Source organism: Pteronotus mesoamericanus, unplaced genomic scaffold (genome assembly GCF_021234165.1).
Source record: "Pteronotus mesoamericanus isolate MK-2021 breed Mesoamerican mustached bat unplaced genomic scaffold, CSHL_Meso_final contig_164, whole genome shotgun sequence".
Lineage (NCBI taxonomy): Eukaryota > Metazoa > Chordata > Mammalia > Chiroptera > Mormoopidae > Pteronotus > Pteronotus mesoamericanus.
This window is the reverse complement of record NW_026555065.1, coordinates 65,703-79,823: the sequence shown is the minus strand read 5'-3', so window position 1 is coordinate 79,823 and position 14,121 is coordinate 65,703. Positions and strand designations below refer to the sequence as shown.

General features: G+C 39.1%; 2 protein-coding genes across 4 annotated transcripts in view; one reads left to right on the top strand and one right to left on the bottom strand.

The window, feature by feature from the left end:
• Window positions 1–8,466, bottom strand: part of LOC129064133 (L-2-hydroxyglutarate dehydrogenase, mitochondrial) — a 33,499-nt gene extending 25,033 nt beyond the window's left edge. For both annotated transcript variants that reach the window (XM_054565208.1, XM_054565209.1), the window contains exons 1-3: window positions 8,263–8,466; window positions 4,855–4,970; window positions 4,054–4,205 (exon numbers count right to left, since the gene is read on the bottom strand). In XM_054565208.1, coding sequence (XP_054421183.1) covers window positions 4,054–4,205; window positions 4,855–4,970; window positions 8,263–8,402 — 408 coding nt within the window. In that variant the 5' untranslated portion in view covers window positions 8,403–8,466. The remainder of the gene's footprint in view (window positions 1–4,053; window positions 4,206–4,854; window positions 4,971–8,262) is intronic.
• A 60-nt stretch (window positions 8,467–8,526) lies between these two features.
• L2HGDH (L-2-hydroxyglutarate dehydrogenase) overlaps window positions 8,527–14,121 on the top strand; it is a 35,262-nt gene continuing 29,667 nt past the window's right edge. For both annotated transcript variants that reach the window (XM_054565207.1, XM_054565206.1), the window contains exons 1-3: window positions 8,527–8,728; window positions 12,019–12,134; window positions 12,783–12,934. In XM_054565207.1, coding sequence (XP_054421182.1) covers window positions 8,589–8,728; window positions 12,019–12,134; window positions 12,783–12,934 — 408 coding nt within the window. In that variant the 5' untranslated portion in view covers window positions 8,527–8,588. The remainder of the gene's footprint in view (window positions 8,729–12,018; window positions 12,135–12,782; window positions 12,935–14,121) is intronic.

Sequence of the window (14,121 nt, the reverse complement as noted above, 5' to 3'; positions counted from 1 at the left end):
AGAAACAGAAGAGGAGGGAACACTTCCTAATTCAATGAAGCCAGTATTAGCCAGATATCCAAAGCAGACAAAGATGTCAAAAGAAAATAAAACTGCAGACCAGTATCTCTTATAAATATTGATGTAAAAGTCCTGAACAAAATATTAGCAAACTGAATTCAGTAACATATAAAAAGATCATATACTGTGACCAAGTGAAATTTATTGCAGGGATGAAAGACCAATTTAACAGGCAAAAGTCAATTAATGTAACCTATCCTATTAATAGAATAAAAGGCAAAAGCTACATAATTAGTTCAATAGAAGCAGAAAAGGCATTTGAAAAAAAATCCAACACCCTTTTATGGTAAAAAAACAAACAAGAACAACCACAACAACAAAAACCTCTCAACATACTAGGAATAGAAAGGAATTTCCTCAATCTGATAAAAGGCATCTACCAAAAACCCACACTAACATCATACTTAATAGTGAAAGACTAAATGCTTTTCCCCTAAGATAAGGAAAAACACAAGGTTGTCCATTTTCACTGCTTTCACTTTTCAGCACTGTATTAGAGATTCTACCCATGAAAATTAGGCAAGAAAAAAATATAAAAGGCCTCCAAATTGAAAAAGTTAAACTATCTTATTTACAGATGATATGATCCTGCATATAGAAAATCCTAAGTAATACGAACACACACACACACACACACACAACCTATTAGACTAATATCAAAGAATAAATCTAACAAAAGAAATACAAGACCTGTACACTGAAAAATACAAAACATTGTTGAAAAAAATGAAAGAAGATCTAGGTCAATGCAAAGACATCCCATGTTCATTGTGAGATTTAATATTGTTAAATGGCAATACTCTCCAAATTGATCTATAGATTCAATATAATCTCTACCAAAATCCCAGCTGCCTTTTTAGGGCAACTGAAAAACTGACGCTGATATTCCTATAGAAATACAAGGGACTCAGAAGAGACAAAAAAAATCTTGAAAAAAGAAGAAATTGGAGGACTCACACCTCCTGATTTCAAAAAAAAAAAAAAAAGAAAGAAAGAAAGAAAAAGAGAAACTGCAGTAATCAAGATAGTATGGTACTTGCATAAGGATAGACACATATCAATGGAATAGAACTGAGAATCCTAAACATACCCTCTGATGTTTTATGCACAACTGATTTGTGACAAAGACACCAAAGCAATATAGAAATAGTCTTTTCAATAAATGGTACTAAACAGCTGAATGTACACATACAAAGGAAGCAGGACCCCTTCCTCACAGAATATACCAAAATTAATTTAAAGGTGATCATATGGCCCTGCCAGGTAGCTCGGGTGGTTAGAGCATCATCCTGATATGCCAAGGTTGCGGGTTTATTCCCCAGTCAGGCACAAACAAGAATCAACCAATGAACACATAATTAAGTGGAATGACAAACTGAAGTTTCTCTCTCTCTCCCCCTCTCTCCCCCAACAAATCAATAAATAAAATTTAAAAAATAAATAAATAAAAGCGATCATATGCTGAAAGTACAGGTCCAGGGAGTGGGATAGAGAACTCTGCTTATGGTGGCAGATCTGTGGAAAAGATAGTAGGCTGGCTATGAAGGGGTTAAGAAATCCCTGAAGCAGTCCAAGAAGCAGGCCAAGGAAATGAATGAGGAAGGGAAGGCATTAAAGCAGAAACAAAAAGAAAAAAAAGAGCAGATGCTGCTCAAGGAGCTAAAAGTGAAGGCCGAACGGAAGGAAATTGCACATTTGGGCAGATTCCACACTTGGAATTAAGAATTCTGGCAGAAAATAAGCTGCTCCTTGTGCCTGAGGCAATGATGATCCTTAATTCCATTCCTGTTTAAACATCTGGATTCTCTGCCATAACATCTGTTGCCACCTATAGCTAGAATGAAGTTTATCTTGCAGCCTGTTGTACATTTAAGAATAAACTTTTATTTAAAAAGAAAGCATACTGTGGATCATCTTCTCTTTAGTTCTCACTTAGCCATTTCTATCTCAGCTGGGAGGTCAGAGCAAACCCAACCTAGAATCCCCCCGAAGTCTACTCTTCAGTCTTTGTTCTATCCTAAATTCTGTATCACCTGGACTTAAACCAATTCTTTGGGAAGGCTAGGGGGTTAGGGGGTGGGCGGTGATGATAGACCTAAATGTCAGAACTAATGCTATAATAAAACTCTTCAAAGAAAACATACGAGTAATTTTTCACAATCTAAAAGTTAGGCAATGATTTTTTAGGAATGACACTAAGAACAAAAGCAACAAAAGAAAGAGATAAACTGATTCATAAAAATTAAAAACTTCTGGGCTTCAAAGGATACCATCAAGAAATTAAAAAAAGAAAATCTGCAGAATGAGAGAATAATTTTAGTAATATTTTTAAAATTACTATTATCATTACTACTATTTTCTTTTCTTTTTTTAAAAAATCCTGACCAGAGAATATGTTTATTGATTTTAGAGAGAGCGGAAGGGAGAAAGAGAGAGAGAAACATCATCGATCGGTTGCCCCCCTGTATACACTCTGACTGGGGATCAAACCTGCAATCCAGGTATGTGCCCGGACCAGAATTGAACCTGCGAACTTTTCTGTCTACAGATGACATTCCAACTAACTGAGCCACACCAGCCACACCAGCTCTACTATTTTATTTTTTAAATAAAAAATATTTTAATATTTTAACAGTATTTTACTAAGTATCTTATAGCTAATAAGGGACTATATCCAGATTATATAAGACACATATGATCAACAATAAAAAGACAAATTACCCAATTAAAAAAGTGGGCAAAAGACATTATTTTCAAAGAAGACAAATAAATGGCCAATAAGCATATGAAAATATGCTCAACATCATTAATAACTAGGGAAATGCAAATCAAAACCATGATGATATACCACTTCACATCCTCTAGGACGGCTAAAATAAGAGATAGACAATGACAAGTGTTGGTGAGGATGTAGAGATATTAGAATCCTTGTTAACTGTTAATGGGAATTTAAAACAGTGCAGTACTTTGAAAAACAGTTTGGCAGCTCCTCAAAGTTTAAACATGGAGTTACCATATGACCCAGCAATTCCGCTCCTAGGCATATGTCCGAGAGAAATGAAAATGGGTCCATACAAAAACCTGTTCATAAATTCCATAGTAGTGTTATTTATAATAGCCAAAAGGTGGAAACAGCCCAAATGTCTACCAATTTATAAATGGATAAACAAAATTTGGTATACCTACACAATGAAATATAAAAAGAATGACATACTCATTCGTGCTACAGGATGAGTGAGCCTGGAAAATATGCTAGTGAAAGAAGCCAGTCACAAAAGACAACATATTGTAGGATTCCACTTACAGGAAATGTCCAGAATAGGCAAATCCAGAGAGATAGAAAGTATATTAGTGGTTGCCAGGGCCCGGGAAGAAGTAAGACTAGGAAGCAGGGGGGAATAGGGGATGACTATTAATGGGTATGGGGTTTCTTTTTAGGATAATGAATATGTTCTAAAATTAGACAGTGGTGAGAGCTCCATAATTCTGTGACAACACTAAAAACTGAATTGTATACTTTAAAAGGGTGAATTGTATAGTATATACATTATGTCAAAAAGGTCTTACTTTAAAAATTACATGGAATTAGTCATACCATCTTTTTTTTTTAAAGCTATTCCCTAATAGATTTTGCAAATTACATTGACATAAAGGAAGAAAATCCAGGTATTTTTTAAAAATAAATCTAAGTTCTTTTTTTAAAAGATTTTATTAATTTATTTTTAGAGAGAGGGCCAGAAAGGGAGAAAGAGAAGGAGAGAAACATCTATCAGTTGCTTCTCCCACACCCTGCAGCTGGGGACATGGCCTGCAAGCCAGGCATGTGCCTGGACCAGGAATTGAACCGAAAACTGTTTAGTTTGAAGACCAATGCTCAATCCACTGAGCCACACCAGCCAGGGCAAAGGCCAGGTATTTTTAATTCAACATTAAACATCGCTAAGAAAATTCTACTTATTATAAATAAGTCAAGGTCCTAGTAAAATACCATACCTTGCCACATTGCTTGTAAGAAATTCCCTTTTGGTTACAGTACTCATAGATGAGGGCTGCGCCTTGCACACATAATTTAGCTTTCAGAGATTCAGGTTTATAATAAATTCCACTATGTATGACACCACTGTTATGTCCAGTCTGATGAATAGCTGTCAAACAAGAGAAAAAGAATAAGAGAAAGTACATGACTTTTACAAAACCTAAGAATTGGGGAAACAAACATAGTTGAAGCTATTAGGGACCAAATTTTTAAAAATTCTGTGAGAGCACTGATAACTTCCTCTAGCAGCCATCCCTGGCGCCTGTGCCACACCCCTCCAGTCCATCTTCGATTTAGTCACAAACTAGCCTCTTAACACCAGCAAAGCACTTCCAGGACCCATCACTACTCCGTGCGCTCTGCCCCAGGGCCTCTTCTAATGCCCGGAAGAACTCAACATCCCCAGGGGCAATCCTCAACCAGTAGAGAGAGACAGGAGGTAATGGGTAACTGAGGATGATCCTGGGAAATAGTTATGTAGCTCCTCAGAGGTCCCAGTGGAATCAAGCTCATATGGGCAACTTTAATAATGTACTCTCATGAGGTTTTTCCTCCTTCCCTATTTACTATCCCTACCCCCCTCACTCCTGTCTCCTAGATAACCTCTCAAATAAATCACCTACAACCAAGTCCTAGTTCTAGGCTCTGCTTTATGGGGAACTCAAACTAGCATACTAACATGACACTCAGCATAAGAGATGGAGAATTGACAAAACGAGCCAGTTAAGCACGAAGAGCAACGCTGATAACATACATACCTAAATCTTTCTCTTTTTCCAGAACACCAATGGAAAGTGCTGGATGTCTCAGGATGAGGGCTCTGGCAGAGGCAAGCCCCACAATTCCACCACCGATGATGACTACATCAAATGAGCTTTAAGAAAAAGTCACCTTTAGCATGTTTACAGTAGATCTCATCAAACTTCGCATGCAAAATTTTATCATCTATGGACAATTAATTAAACTACTAACTTATAATCATTAAAAACAAATATTTGCCCTAGCTGGTGTGGATCAGTGGATTGAGCACCAGCCTGTGAACCAAAAGGTCGCCAGTCAGATTCTCAGTCAGAGCACGTGCCTGGGTTGCGGGCCAGGTCCCCAGCTGGGGAAGGGTGAGAAGCAACTGATCACTCTATCTCTCACACATAGATGTTCCTCTCCCTCTTTCTCTCTCTCTCCTCCTCTTTCTAAAAATAAATAAATAAAATCTTTTTAAAAACCACAAATAAGTATTGGGTTTTGTGCTATTTGGCTTCATACTCATGAAGAAACCTTTAAAAGTTACATGCATGGCTAGTCAGTACTATAATCGTCTACACCCACACATGCAGGGTGGTTAGTTGATCGAGCTGCTCTAAATCTGCACAGCACTCTGCCTGGCCTAGCTACATGTGTTAGGCATCACACTCTTCTTTACCACCTGTTCTTTTAAAATTCAAATGCAATATTCTTGAGGGTCAGCTAACACATTAAGTCTTTAACACCTTAGTGTGCAAGAATTCTTTTTTTCCTGTTGAGAAGAAAACAGTCCTGGAACCACAATTTTAGCCACAACAAACCCTGATTATAAACCATTTCAAAAATTAGAAAGGGTTCGTACAGTCTAACTTTTCAACGAGAGGGGTAAAACTTTCCCTTTAACACTGACCTTGTGGTCAAGAAATCAGTTTTATAGAAACATGGCCACTCTTGTTTCTTCCACACCCCACCTATTTCTCCCCCTCCTATATTACATTATGTTGATGCAAATCCTAAATATCATCTGTAAATATTTTAATGTTATTTCTAAAAGGCCTCTTCAAAACACACATATATAATACCATTATTCTAACTAAAAAATGTAACAACAAACATTTTGTATCATTAAATATTAACCATAAAATTTTTGGAAGAAGACACAGGGAAAAAATTCTTTGGGATGTTGGGCTAGGTGAAGAGTTTACACCAAAAACAATGATCCATAAAAGAAAAAAGTTGATAAATTGATCTTCATCAAATTAAAAACTTTTATTCTACAAAAGATCCTGTTAAGAGAATAAGAAGAAAAATCAATAAACTGGAGTTTATATACTTGTGAACCACCTATCTGACAAAGTACTCTATCTAGAATATCTGTTAAGAACTCTCAAAACAAGCCACTTAGAAAAATGGGCAAAAGATGTGAACAAACATATTGTCAAAGAGGACAGCTATACGGATGGCAAATACGCACGTGAAAAGATGTCCAATACCATTAATCATTAGGGAAATGAAAATTAAAACTACAATCTACAATGAGATATCATTGTAGATTGGCTATCATTGCAGAATGGCTAAAATTAAAAACAAAAAGTGGTAACACCAAATACTGGTGAGAATGAAGAGGAAATGGACCACTCACATATTAACTGGTAGGAATATAAAATAGTACAGTCACTGTGGATTAAGAATATGGCGTTTCTTAAAAAACTAAACACGTGCTTACTACAGGTCTTAGTGACTGCATTTATTCCAGAGAAAAGAAAAGTTATGTCCATACAAAGCCCTGTACATAAATGTTTATAGCAGCTTTATTCGTAGCCCAAAACTGAAACTGGTACAGCTATCCTTCAGCTGGTGGATGGTTAAACAAGCTGTGATACATCCATACCATGTAATGCTACTCAACAATTAAGAGGAACCCCAATATCCATATAAGTAACACCTTAGATGAATCTCAAGGACATTATGCTGTGTAAAAGAAAGACATTCTCAGAAGATGACATACTGTGTGATTCCACTTACAGAACATTCTTAAAATGACAAAATTATTGAGCTGGGGAATAGACTAGTGATTGCCAGAGGTTAGGAAGTGGTTCGGAAGGGTGTAGAGATGAGATGTGACTGTAACACCTATAACACAGTAGGTAACACAAGGAATATCTTTGAACTGATGGAACATTTCTGTTTCTGAATTGTGATAGATATACGCGTTAACGCATGACTAAATTGAATAGAAACATACACACATGGAAATGAGTACATGTAAAACTGATGAAATCTGAACAAGGTCTATGGATTGTGCCAGCGTCAATTTCCTGGTTTTGATATGGCACTATATAGTTCTATAATACGTTATCATGGGGGTAAACTGGGTGAAAGGTACATAAGATCTCTACTTTGTTGCAATCTTTTATAACTCTACAATTATTTCAAAATAAAAAGTATAAACAAAACATCCACTAACCCTACTTTCTTTCCCTTAAGAAAAGCTTCCCCAAAAATTGTCTACATAGCTCACGATGAATTACAAATCCTATGACGTTCTAATCCCCCTCCAATACACTAACACACAGCAATCAGAGTAAATTTCTGAAACATCGGCATTTAATCACTTCCTCTTCTTCAAAAAAAAAAAAACAAAAAAACAAAAACCTTTTAAAAGCCTCCCAACGCTCTTAGAATGAAATTCAATGTGTGGTTAAAATAAAAACCCTTCTGTGATTGGAGCCCCTCTCCTGGTGTCATTCCACACCATCTCTGACGCTAAGCTCCAGTCACACTCTAGTTCTAGAAAGAGCCAAACTTTCCAGCTTTCAAGCTTCTCATAAACCACCATCTCCACAGAAAGCAGAGAGAGACTGGTTTCCAGTGTGACCTCCAAACTTTAAATCACAGGACACTGAATTCTGCAGGCTTTAATTAGCAACTGAGCTGCTTTTCACTGAGGTAACTCTATGCAGTGCTGGCCTGGAACTGATTTACGACTTGTTTGAGATCTTCCAAGTAACACCAGCGATGCCAGCTAAAAAAAGAGCGTATTTGATTGCTTATAGTGTGCTAAGTCCTTCAACGCTCAAAACTATCACCTGTGGGAAAGGCAAGGCTCCCATTCACAACTGAATCTTTAGGGAGCTTCAGTTAACACGCCCAGAGTGAGACAGGATGTGAAGAAGTTTTTTTTCAGAGACAGACTGTTGTAGACCTCTACTCAGCATTGCTCTTACTCTTTTCTTCCCGCCCACAAACACAACGAAAAAATCCTGCAGGTAGCTCCGGGGATCCGAGGTTGGACCCCGTGCTCCACAGGATTCCGACCTCCAACGCCAGGGACAGGGAAGTAGAACAGGGGCATAGGTCCAGCACCAGGCACCTTTGAGGGAAGATGCAGCACAGGTGGCGGGGGCGGGCCAGCGGCTACTCACCTAGTGCTGGCTTTGCGGCCACCCTGGCACAGCGGCCGGGGCCTCCCCAGCGCGGGCCCGCACGCCGCGGAGAAGCCCCCGGGGAAACTCCCACGGGCCAGTCCGTAGGCACTGCCCAGGTAACGCAGCGAGGGGACCATCGCCTGCGACCCCTCCCCTGCCCTAGCCCCAGAGCGGCCACTAGAGCAAGACACTACAGGGGCCCGGCGCTTCTAGCCCCGCCTCCTACGCAGGGGCCAATGAGGCGGGGCTAGAAGCGCCGGGCCCCTGTAGTGTCTTGCTCTAGTGGCCGCTCTGGGGCTAGGGCAGGGGAGGGGTCGCAGGCGATGGTCCCCTCGCTGCGTTACCTGGGCAGTGCCTACGGACTGGCCCGTGGGAGTTTCCCCGGGGGCTTCTCCGCGGCGTGCGGGCCCGCGCTGGGGAGGCCCCGGCCGCTGTGCCAGGGTGGCCGCAAAGCCAGCACTAGGTGAGTAGCCGCTGGCCCGCCCCCGCCACCTGTGCTGCATCTTCCCTCAAAGGTGCCTGGTGCTGGACCTATGCCCCTGTTCTACTTCCCTGTCCCTGGCGTTGGAGGTCGGAATCCTGTGGAGCACGGGGTCCAACCTCGGATCCCCGGAGCTACCTGCAGGATTTTTTCGTTGTGTTTGTGGGCGGGAAGAAAAGAGTAAGAGCAATGCTGAGTAGAGGTCTACAACAGTCTGTCTCTGAAAAAAAACTTCTTCACATCCTGTCTCACTCTGGGCGTGTTAACTGAAGCTCCCTAAAGATTCAGTTGTGAATGGGAGCCTTGCCTTTCCCACAGGTGATAGTTTTGAGCGTTGAAGGACTTAGCACACTATAAGCAATCAAATACGCTCTTTTTTAGCTGGCATCGCTGGTGTTACTTGGAAGATCTCAAACAAGTCGTAAATCAGTTCCAGGCCAGCACTGCATAGAGTTACCTCAGTGAAAAGCAGCTCAGTTGCTAATTAAAGCCTGCAGAATTCAGTGTCCTGTGATTTAAAGTTTGGAGGTCACACTGGAAACCAGTCTCTCTCTGCTTTCTGTGGAGATGGTGGTTTATGAGAAGCTTGAAAGCTGGAAAGTTTGGCTCTTTCTAGAACTAGAGTGTGACTGGAGCTTAGCGTCAGAGATGGTGTGGAATGACACCAGGAGAGGGGCTCCAATCACAGAAGGGTTTTTATTTTAACCACACATTGAATTTCATTCTAAGAGCGTTGGGAGGCTTTTAAAAGGTTTTTGTTTTTTTGTTTTTTTTTTTTGAAGAAGAGGAAGTGATTAAATGCCGATGTTTCAGAAATTTACTCTGATTGCTGTGTGTTAGTGTATTGGAGGGGGATTAGAACGTCATAGGATTTGTAATTCATCGTGAGCTATGTAGACAATTTTTGGGGAAGCTTTTCTTAAGGGAAAGAAAGTAGGGTTAGTGGATGTTTTGTTTATACTTTTTATTTTGAAATAATTGTAGAGTTATAGAAGATTGCAACAAAGTAGAGATCTTATGTACCTTTCACCCAGTTTACCCCCATGATAACGTATTATAGAACTATATAGTGCCATATCAAAACCAGGAAATTGACGCTGGCACAATCCATAGACCTTGTTCAGATTTCATCAGTTTTACATGTACTCATTTCCATGTGTGTATGTTTCTATTCAATTTAGTCATGCGTTAACGCGTATATCTATCACAATTCAGAAACAGAAATGTTCCATCAGTTCAAAGATATTCCTTGTGTTACCTACTGTGTTATAGGTGTTACAGTCACATCTCATCTCTACACCCTTCCGAACCACTTCCTAACCTCTGGCAATCACTAGTCTATTCCCCAGCTCAATAATTTTGTCATTTTAAGAATGTTCTGTAAGTGGAATCACACAGTATGTCATCTTCTGAGAATGTCTTTCTTTTACACAGCATAATGTCCTTGAGATTCATCTAAGGTGTTACTTATATGGATATTGGGGTTCCTCTTAATTGTTGAGTAGCATTACATGGTATGGATGTATCACAGCTTGTTTAACCATCCACCAGCTGAAGGATAGCTGTACCAGTTTCAGTTTTGGGCTACGAATAAAGCTGCTATAAACATTTATGTACAGGGCTTTGTATGGACATAACTTTTCTTTTCTCTGGAATAAATGCAGTCACTAAGACCTGTAGTAAGCACGTGTTTAGTTTTTTAAGAAACGCCATATTCTTAATCCACAGTGACTGTACTATTTTATATTCCTACCAGTTAATATGTGAGTGGTCCATTTCCTCTTCATTCTCACCAGTATTTGGTGTTACCACTTTTTGTTTTTAATTTTAGCCATTCTGCAATGATAGCCAATCTACAATGATATCTCATTGTAGATTGTAGTTTTAATTTTCATTTCCCTAATGATTAATGGTATTGGACATCTTTTCACGTGCGTATTTGCCATCCGTATAGCTGTCCTCTTTGACAATATGTTTGTTCACATCTTTTGCCCATTTTTCTAAGTGGCTTGTTTTGAGAGTTCTTAACAGATATTCTAGATAGAGTACTTTGTCAGATAGGTGGTTCACAAGTATATAAACTCCAGTTTATTGATTTTTCTTCTTATTCTCTTAACAGGATCTTTTGTAGAATAAAAGTTTTTAATTTGATGAAGATCAATTTATCAACTTTTTTCTTTTATGGATCATTGTTTTTGGTGTAAACTCTTCACCTAGCCCAACATCCCAAAGAATTTTTTCCCTGTGTCTTCTTCCAAAAATTTTATGGTTAATATTTAATGATACAAAATGTTTGTTGTTACATTTTTTAGTTAGAATAATGGTATTATATATGTGTGTTTTGAAGAGGCCTTTTAGAAATAACATTAAAATATTTACAGATGATATTTAGGATTTGCATCAACATAATGTAATATAGGAGGGGGAGAAATAGGTGGGGTGTGGAAGAAACAAGAGTGGCCATGTTTCTATAAAACTGATTTCTTGACCACAAGGTCAGTGTTAAAGGGAAAGTTTTACCCCTCTCGTTGAAAAGTTAGACTGTACGAACCCTTTCTAATTTTTGAAATGGTTTATAATCAGGGTTTGTTGTGGCTAAAATTGTGGTTCCAGGACTGTTTTCTTCTCAACAGGAAAAAAAAGAATTCTTGCACACTAAGGTGTTAAAGACTTAATGTGTTAGCTGACCCTCAAGAATATTGCATTTGAATTTTAAAAGAACAGGTGGTAAAGAAGAGTGTGATGCCTAACACATGTAGCTAGGCCAGGCAGAGTGCTGTGCAGATTTAGAGCAGCTCGATCAACTAACCACCCTGCATGCTGGGTGTAGACGATTATAGTACTGACTAGCCATGCATGTAACTTTTAAAGGTTTCTTCATGAGTATGAAGCCAAATAGCACAAAACCCAATACTTATTTGTGGTTTTTAAAAAGATTTTATTTATTTATTTTTAGAAAGAGGAGGAGAGAGAGAGAAAGAGGGAGAGGAACATCTATGTGTGAGAGATAGAGTGATCAGTTGCTTCTCACCCTTCCCCAGCTGGGGACCTGGCCCGCAACCCAGGCACGTGCTCTGACTGAGAATCTGACTGGCGACCTTTTGGTTCACAGGCTGGTGCTCAATCCACTGATCCACACCAGCTAGGGCAAATATTTGTTTTTAATGATTATAAGTTAGTAGTTTAATTAATTGTCCATAGATGATAAAATTTTGCATGCGAAGTTTGATGAGATCTACTGTAAACATGCTAAAGGTGACTTTTTCTTAAAGCTCATTTGATGTAGTCATCATCGGTGGTGGAATTGTGGGGCTTGCCTCTGCCAGAGCCCTCATCCTGAGACATCCAGCACTTTCCATTGGTGTTCTGGAAAAAGAGAAAGATTTAGGTATGTATGTTATCAGCGTTGCTCTTCGTGCTTAACTGGCTCGTTTTGTCAATTCTCCATCTCTTATGCTGAGTGTCATGTTAGTATGCTAGTTTGAGTTCCCCATAAAGCAGAGCCTAGAACTAGGACTTGGTTGTAGGTGATTTATTTGAGAGGTTATCTAGGAGACAGGAGTGAGGGGGTAGGGATAGTAAATAGGGAAGGAGGAAAAACCTCATGAGAGTACATTATTAAAGTTGCCCATATGAGCTTGATTCCACTGGGACCTCTGAGGAGCTACATAACTATTTCCCAGGATCATCCTCAGTTACCCATTACCTCCTGTCTCTCTCTACTGGTTGAGGATTGCCCCTGGGGATGTTGAGTTCTTCCGGGCATTAGAAGAGGCCCTGGGGTAGAGCGCACGGAGTAGTGATGGGTCCTGGAAGTGCTTTGCTGGTGTTAAGAGGCTAGTTTGTGACTAAATCGAAGATGGACTGGAGGGGTGTGGCACAGGCGCCAGGGATGGCTGCTAGAGGAAGTTATCAGTGCTCTCACAGAATTTTTAAAAATTTGGTCCCTAATAGCTTCAACTATGTTTGTTTCCCCAATTCTTAGGTTTTGTAAAAGTCATGTACTTTCTCTTATTCTTTTTCTCTTGTTTGACAGCTATTCATCAGACTGGACATAACAGTGGTGTCATACATAGTGGAATTTATTATAAACCTGAATCTCTGAAAGCTAAATTATGTGTGCAAGGCGCAGCCCTCATCTATGAGTACTGTAACCAAAAGGGAATTTCTTACAAGCAATGTGGCAAGGTATGGTATTTTACTAGGACCTTGACTTATTTATAATAAGTAGAATTTTCTTAGCGATGTTTAATGTTGAATTAAAAATACCTGGCCTTTGCCCTGGCTGGTGTGGCTCAGTGGATTGAGCATTGGTCTTCAAACTAAACAGTTTTCGGTTCAATTCCTGGTCCAGGCACATGCCTGGCTTGCAGGCCATGTCCCCAGCTGCAGGGTGTGGGAGAAGCAACTGATAGATGTTTCTCTCCTTCTCTTTCTCCCTTTCTGGCCCTCTCTCTAAAAATAAATTAATAAAATCTTTTAAAAAAAGAACTTAGATTTATTTTTAAAAAATACCTGGATTTTCTTCCTTTATGTCAATGTAATTTGCAAAATCTATTAGGGAATAGCTTTAAAAAAAAAAGATGGTATGACTAATTCCATGTAATTTTTAAAGTAAGACCTTTTTGACATAATGTATATACTATACAATTCACCCTTTTAAAGTATACAATTCAGTTTTTAGTGTTGTCACAGAATTATGGAGCTCTCACCACTGTCTAATTTTAGAACATATTCATTATCCTAAAAAGAAACCCCATACCCATTAATAGTCATCCCCTATTCCCCCTGCTTCCTAGTCTTACTTCTTCCCGGGCCCTGGCAACCACTAATATACTTTCTATCTCTCTGGATTTGCCTATTCTGGACATTTCCTGTAAGTGGAATCCTACAATATGTTGTCTTTTGTGACTGGCTTCTTTCACTAGCATATTTTCCAGGCTCACTCATCCTGTAGCACGAATGAGTATGTCATTCTTTTTATATTTCATTGTGTAGGTATACCAAATTTTGTTTATCCATTTATAAATTGGTAGACATTTGGGCTGTTTCCACCTTTTGGCTATTATAAATAACACTACTATGGAATTTATGAACAGGTTTTTGTATGGACCCATTTTCATTTCTCTCGGACATATGCCTAGGAGCGGAATTGCTGGGTCATATGGTAACTCCATGTTTAAACTTTGAGGAGCTGCCAAACTATTTTTCAAAGTACTGCACTGTTTTAAATTCCCATTAACAGTTAACAAGGATTCTAATATCTCTACATCCTCACCAACACTTGTCATTGTCTATCTCTTATTTTAGCCGTCCTAGAGGATGTGAAGTGGTATATCATCATGGTTTTGATTTGCATTTCCCTAGTTATTAAT